Source organism: Arachis ipaensis, chromosome B7, assembly GCF_059453495.1.
Source record: "Arachis ipaensis isolate K30076 ecotype BB chromosome B7, ASM5945349v1, whole genome shotgun sequence".
In the NCBI taxonomy this organism is placed as follows: Eukaryota; Viridiplantae; Streptophyta; class Magnoliopsida; order Fabales; family Fabaceae; genus Arachis; species Arachis ipaensis.
This window is the reverse complement of record NC_142442.1, coordinates 116753018-116760772: the sequence shown is the minus strand read 5'-3', so window position 1 is coordinate 116760772 and position 7755 is coordinate 116753018. Positions and strand designations below refer to the sequence as shown.

The 7755-nt window shown below is 37.0% G+C and overlaps 1 protein-coding gene across 1 annotated transcript; it reads left to right on the top strand.

Moving 5' to 3' along the window:
* Positions 1-405: 405 nt before the first annotated feature.
* Positions 406-1619, top strand: LOC107609840 (E3 ubiquitin-protein ligase ATL23). The gene has a single exon (XM_016311886.3). It carries the CDS (start codon positions 813-815, stop codon positions 1194-1196), a length of 384 nt encoding a protein of 127 aa, XP_016167372.1. The 5' UTR covers positions 406-812; the 3' UTR covers positions 1197-1619.
* Positions 1620-7755: the final 6136 nt, after the last annotated feature.

The following is a 7755-nucleotide window of genomic DNA, read 5'->3' as shown; positions in this document are numbered from 1 at the left end:
ATTTGGAGTATTACAAATCGAATCGTCCGATTTATGTACTCCAAATTTTTTTAATTTTTTAAACATAAATCAAACCGTCCGAATACAGAAATTGAACGTGTCTATCTCAAATGCTAACCATAAACTTTATTGTTATATTTGATAGTAGGAATGGTTATTTTTCATTAGAAGTGAAACAAAAATGTTTTGCAAAATAAGAATTTATTTGTACAGTATTATTTGAATTAATGATAACACAAAATGATACATTTTCCCTTAAAGTAATTATAACTAAATAAAGGTATCGCCATTTCAAAATCAAAATAAAATAAAATAATGAATATCCATCCTGGTCCGAGTCTTCGGTTTGCATACCATACTCCCCTTTACACGCAGGATGTTAATTAAGTGTGAAGAAGCCAACCCACTCACTCACTCTCGCGTTCACATAAATACATCATCACGCATTAAGCCCCCATTCCACTCGCAATTCTCAACCCAAACCCCATCACCTTCGCCGAAACAGAACAAAGGCTCACGCAAACATACACACAACCCTCCAAAAACAACCCACCGCGATCTCTGATCTCTCTCTAAGCTAAGCAATATTTTAATTTCCCCAGTCACACAATTTCCCATACATACCTTGTTGCTTGATAATTTTAAGCGACGATCGATATGGTGAGAACCTGGCACTGCTTTCCACCATCATCCCCTTGTTGGGTGCTTCTCCGTCAACCGCCACAGCCACATTAATTCTCTGGCTCTGTGATTTTTCTGTTTGGTGCGACCAAACTCAATCGGAGAAGCCAGCAGCGAAGGTGCAGAGCCAAATGCTCGATTCGGTTCTGTTGGCGCTCTTTCTGCCATGCCTTGGCATGAGCGCAATCTTTACAGTCTACATGTGCCTTCTCTGGTACGCCACCACCCGTCACTCGGCTGACAGGCTACCGGTTAAGCCAGTCTCTGAGAAGGGCCTCTCCTCCTCTGACTTGGAAAAGCTACCGAAAATACCCGGTAAGGAACTGGTCATGGGCTCCGAATGCGCCGTCTGCCTCGATGAGATCGAGAACGAGCAACCGGCTCGCCTGGTTCCTGGTTGCAACCACGGGTTCCATGTTGAATGCGCTGATACCTGGCTCTCCAAGAACCCGCTATGTCCGGTCTGTAGAGCCAAGCTTGACCCTCAGCTTTTCACTCCTCAAAGCCATTGCTGAATCTGGAAACAATGCAATTTTCCCTTCATTTTCTCCGTCTTCCTCCTTCCCAGTAATTACAGCCTTAGCTTGCCATCATTAAAATTAAAATAAATAAATAAAAATGAAGGGAAAGATTAAATTTTAAGAGCCATAGAAGCCGCCATTTACATCATAGCCTTAGTTTATTTGTTATTGTGTAGTCACTAGTGTTATGTTAGGGGTCGTTTGTTAGTGACTATGGTAAACGTAGCGCCGAAAGCACTCTTTTCTCTTTTGGGAGGTTGTCGCTTTCACTGATCTTGGAGAGGGTTGAACGTGCGGAGGAGGTTGGCGAGGTGGAGATTCATAAACTTTATTAATTACTAGTAGTTTAATTTCTTATTAATTTGTCAATTTATTTATTGTTATTATTATTATTAATTGGATGTGGTTGATGTGTAATGTGTTCGAGAAGCTTTCCAGAATTTGTTGCCTTTATTATTGTTATTACTGTTTCCTACTTTTTAATTTTTATTCCCCCTCCCAACAAAAGAAATTTATTGCATGCAAAAGGGGTGTTTACTCTGGCATAGCATAATTGTCATGAATAGAGGGTGGAAGAGGGCAGAGAGCGGGAAATTCACGCAAACACGTAGTCCTTCAGGTTTCGTCGAAGCAATTGTTTGTTGGGTTGGGCCGTGAACTGAACGATTTCATGTTCTTTTCGTAACGATTGCAGTTTGATCTTATCAAAAGCACAACTAGGTGCCAGCTAGATAAAATTAATATTATTAATTTATACATGTTATACGAGCAGTAGTACAATGGTCCTTCTTCAATTCCTTTAGGTTAAGCGCCGCTGTGAAAAAAGAGCAATTAATTGAGCACTATAAGGATTGGTTTGTGGTGGGGTTTGTTGAAAATGGCTTTATTCATGAAACCAGGACCCAGGCCAGGATCATTGATTGCATGGGATGGCCCTCAAATGGTGAATGGTGGCGCCACGTCACGGATGTGGACAGTTAGCAGCCCGTGGGAAAAGACCAAATAAGGTCCTTAAGTTGCATCGGTGGCAAAAAGTTTGTTGCATAGCATTTGACTTTTGAAAATTGGGAAGGGCAATCTCCATCACACTCATCATAAACTTTTGTAGGTGTCTCATAAGGATCTACACGAGGACGTGAAGGGTACGGGTAGCGTCTGGTTGAAAGCTTTGCATTGAGAGTGCATTACGGAAGAAGATACATGGAACCTTCACCTCATGATATTTTCGGGGAGAGAAGAGGGATAAGGAGAACACATATATAATCAACGAGTTCATATTCCATTTCACGGGTTTCGAGTTTCGACCAACGTAACGTAACTTTACCATTTAAATATCTTGAATCACGATTAAAGGACATAGATACTTTTAATTAAGATAAAAAAAATTATGCAAATACAAAAGCTTAATTATTTATATTTTTATACATTTATGATTTATATGTGTTATTTTATAATTTTTTAATATATATTTTGTAATGGTTGATTTTTTATGGGCATTTAAAATAGTTGATCATAAGATCTTTAAAAATAAAAATAAAAAAAACAGTTCACCTTGCGCACTAGTTTAAAATTTGAAAACAAACAGGTTTTTCCCCGTAAAATCTTGAATTTCACGATTTTCAGTTGAATTAATTACAGTTGTATTATTTTGGTGTTTTGATTTCTTCGGTGTGAATATTGTTTGCTCGGTTGGTACCGAGAAGCATATGGAGCATGTGATACTAGTGGGTGCCCAGTGTTGCACAAGTATAACTGAACAAAAATGTTAGGCATCCAAATAGTTTTACTAACCAAATTGAATCAAGCTATTGAAAATAAAACTTATTTAGATTTGGTTTGGTAAAATTTTTACTTTTTTAAAGTAACTTATAAAACTTGTCTTTTAAAAGATAATTTTTTAAAAGTGGCAACACTTGTATTTGATAAAATTACGTTAAAAATAGTTTTTAATAAGCACTATAATTGTGTTTGGTAAAACAGCTTTTAAAAATTAAAAAAATTATAATAACATATTTATAACAAAAAATAATTTTTTTTCAAATTTTAGAGACCAATAATTTAAATATTTATTTGATTTACTCTCTATATTAATATAAATAGAGTTATCATTAGTCAATAATAAAACTTGTATGTTATTTAATGTTAGTACTGATACGTCTATTACCCATCTATATATTGACTCACTTTTATAAATCACAGAAAATGGGACACATATCTCAAGTAAAATTATATATCTATATTTACATATGTAAATATTATCATGGGGCCAATAACATATATAATATTAAAAAATTATGCAAAAAATTATATAATGTAAAATGTATTACAAAAATATACCGATAGAGAATATATTTTAAAATTAAAAAAAATATATATGTATTTTTTATTAACGAAGTGGTCGATTTTTCGTATCATAAAATTCATCGATAACAGAATCTGTGTCAAATTGTTTAGTAATTTTTTTAATATAATTAAAAGACAATTAGCAAGAAATTCATCTTTCATTTTGTTTCTGAGTTATTCTTCATAATATTCATAGTTGAAAAAGATCTCTCAGTTGTAGTAGTTGAAACATAGAGAATTAATACAAAATGAATAAAAAAGGACGCTCACAAGAAAAAAAATCCACTTTATGAGATTTGAAAAATTTTATTTAATTTAAAAATATTAGTAATAATATCTTTTCATATTTTTTTAATATTGTTACTTACTTTTTAGTTATTAGAAATCATTAATATTTAAATTAGATTAGACTTTTATTTATATTAAACTAAATACTAAATAAATTTTTTAAAAAATTAAATCATACTTAATAACTTATTACTATTAATCTTTTTTTTAAAAAGCTGGGGGGCCGAGGCCTCCACTCGCCCCCCCGTATGTCGGTCCCTGCATATGTATATATATGTTGTTATTATAATTTTGACTAATGTTCATGAAGTTGGTGTACGAATAAATCAGGTCTCCTTCTTCACGTTTTAAAAAACAGAGAAAAATAAACATCTACTAAAAAAATACAAAAACAACGCACAAAAAATAATATAAATAGATAGAAGTTCATACCTAATACGTGATAGAGATGTATTTGTGTTGAAATTGTGAAGATTAGGTTGAAAAATAAAAAATATATGAAGATTGTGTTAGAATTTGTGAAGGTTAGGTTGAGAAATTAGAAATATATGAGTATTTCAATGGAAATATAATGGCAAAAAATATGTGTAGAAAAATAAATGAAATGTAGTGTTAATAATTAATTGTGCTGGATCTCTTCGGTACGGGTTGAGAGATGGATCGGGAACCCGTGGGTTGAGACGGATACCGGATTCTCTGACTAGAACGGTGGGGGTGGTACCTGTAAAGACACTCTGACGCTCAAGTCAGAATGGATCTAAGAGGACTAATATGTGTGTGGAATGAATGAATACCTGGAGGGACCTGGGTCCTCTATTTATAGGTAATGGTAGCTATCTTATCTTATCTTGTTTGGCTAAGATAAGGGAGATGTTTGAATTTAAAAGTTGGTTACGAGCCTTTAACGGGCCGGTTCTGGGCCTTCTAGATAGGCAGAGCGGGTCGGACCCGGGTAGCTAGGTTCTGAGATCGTTCCGGGTGTAGGATCCGTGAGCCGGATCCGTAACAGTTGCCCCCGCAGCGAAAGAGCGAGCGAGGTCGGTCTGTCGCTGGAGGACGTGGTTTTGGCCGTTTGTGGCCTTCTTCAGTTTCTCGGATCTTCGTTCGATGGATTTAGCGAGGGGAGGTCGGCGTGTCGGCCCCGGGTTTTGAAGCTAAGCCGAGGTTTCACCTGGTCGTTTGATTGATGCGACTCTTCTGTATCCTTGCGTCCGTTGCGTTTTCTGAGGTGTGCTTGTCAGTTTCATTTTCCAAGAGAGCATTTATTGGGAGGGGACGTTTTGGGTTGCTTTCCCTTTTTTGTCCCTACGCGCCGTGTTTACCTTTAGGACTATTTGTGTCTTTTCACCCTTTTGAAACCATTTTGGTTTTCCTACTTTCTTCCCTCGTTTGTTTCATTTCTCCTTTGCCACTTTCTCTTCTCTGTGGACTTCTTTCATTTTGGCAATCTCCTGGTCTTCTCTACCGTTTGCTTTTTCTGCCTCTTTACTGTCTTCAGTTTTACATTTGCATTACCAGGTTGGTGTTCTACCTTTTTTTTCTTTTCAACTTGTGTTTTGTCTGCTTCCTGCATTTCTATTTTATGCCTGTTTTAGTGTGGATTAGGATTGTGTCTGTATTTGTATGATGGTATTTGCTCTTAGGGTAGTGTGTTTTTATTTTCCTGAGGGGATGAGCACCACTGTGTAGTTAGTAGTAGGTAATGGTGTCTGTTTGGTGTTTCTCTGCCGTGTTTCGCCGCGCGTTTTGGCTGATGGTGGTGCCCATCGTTGTTTTAGGTATGGCTCGTCGGAGAACTGAGGGTGTTACGGCTCCGGTGGTCCCGACGGGGGGTGTCCTCTCCCTTTATTCCTGGGTCACTAGTGACGTTTGGGGAACGCCGTCACGGATGACGGAGGCGGACCTCCAGTGGCTCTGTGATCAGGGAGCTGTTTGTGGGGGTGGGGACGCCGAGCGTGATTATGAGTTTGCCATTCCCGGGGTCGACGAGAGGGTTTGTTACACTAATCTTGACTCGCCGACCGTTCCGGACTGGATGTGGGTGTACGAGGCAATGTTCACCCGACTTAGCGTGCGGCTCCCCTTTTTCCCCTTTGTTCAGCAGTTGTTGAGTCAATGTTCCGTGGCGCCGTCCCAGCTGCATCCAAATAGCTGGGCGGCGATCCGGACTTTCGAGCTCGTATGTGAGTTTCTGGAGCTCCCGGTTTCGGTGAACGTCTTTGAAGAACGGAGGATTGTCAGTTTAGAATTCAGAATAAATTTTCGTTGCAAGTATAGTTTCTAAACCAAGCAAACATCCTTTCTTACAAATGTTTTGGTTGTCACAAGTAACAAACCCCTTAAAAATTGATAACCGAAGTATTTAAACCTCGGGTCGTCTTCTCAAGGAACTGCAGGGAGGTATGTTCTTATTATTGGTTATGAGTTTTGTAAATTGGGGGTTTTGAAAGTAAGGAACAAGTAATTTAAATGACAAGTAAAATAAATAAATAACTATAAAATAAACTCTTGGCAAGGTATGAAAATTCGGAAGTCCTATCCTAGTTATTCTTATGATAATTGAAGTTAATCCCACTTAGTTAACCTTTACGAAAGCAAGGGAAAGTCAAGTAAACTAATTAGTTAGATCCCCAAGTCCTTGCCAACTCCTAAGGAAAGACTAGAGTTAGTGGGATTCTAGTCAATTAGCAGACATAACAATCAATCACGATAAGATTGATAACTCAAGAGCCTCCAGTTAATCAATTAAAGCCAAGAATATAAAAAGCTAAATAAGAATCATAAATCTGAAATACCTCAATTGCATTAATAAAAGGAAATTAATCCAAACATAAAGAGTTCATAAGCTAAATTGATAACATAAGTAATTAAAGAAAAGCATTGAAGTATCTGAAAGTAAAAGAGAAATATAGAGTAAAAGGAATATTGAACCTGATAGAGAGTTGAAATCATAAATCTTTTAAGAGAAATCCTAATCCTAAAACCTAAGAGAGAGGAGAGAACCTCTCTCTTTAAAAACTACATCTAAACTATGAAAAGTGAATAATTCAATGCATGTTTATGAATGGATGCATTTTTCCACTTTATAACCTCTAATATGTGTTTTTTGGACTTGAATCTAGGCCAAAAAGGGTTTCAGAAATCGCTGGGGGCATTTTCTGCAGTTTCTGGTGCGTGGCGTCTGTCATGCGTCCGCGTGGGTCACGCGGTCGCATCATCTGGGAGTTTTCCTTATCACGCGTTCGCTTCGGTCACGCGTACGCGTCATCTGCGTTCTGCTCAAGGCGCGCTGCCGCGTCAGTCACGCGTTCACGTCGCTGCCTTTTCACGCTAGGCATGCGGCTGCGTCGTCCATGCGTTCGCGTCGCTGCCCTTTTCTTCAAAACTCCATTTTTGTAAAAGGTAGGCTATTTTTTGGGGATAAGTGAGAAAAAATTCAAATGATGGCCTCAATCATCTCTTGGTATGTATCTATATTCTATATTGGACATATAGATTATAACAAAGTAAAGAACATCAGAATGAAAAAGAAAGGTAAAACACACAGGAATAAAATTTATGGTTTGAATGTAACCATACAATTAAGCTCAAAACTCACAGGCTGTGTGTTCTCCAGCTCAAAAAGCATATATCAGTTATACATGTCATGCAAGTAAAAATCAAGAGTTCCCATTATTCTCAATGTAAAAATTAGGGTGGCCCTTAAAATCTTAGTGTTCCTCCTTGATGAAATGTTGTTTAACTAACTAACATGTAATGCTATATATACAAGGTGTGTGGATTGTTTTAATTTACTAAAGTTTCTAGTTTATTCCTTTTATCTTCAATTAAACTAAACTATTATATGCTAAAAGGGAAACTATACTAATTAATCCACATATTCTATAACTAAGAAGTTTAGAATTGCAAACTAAGCTAAATG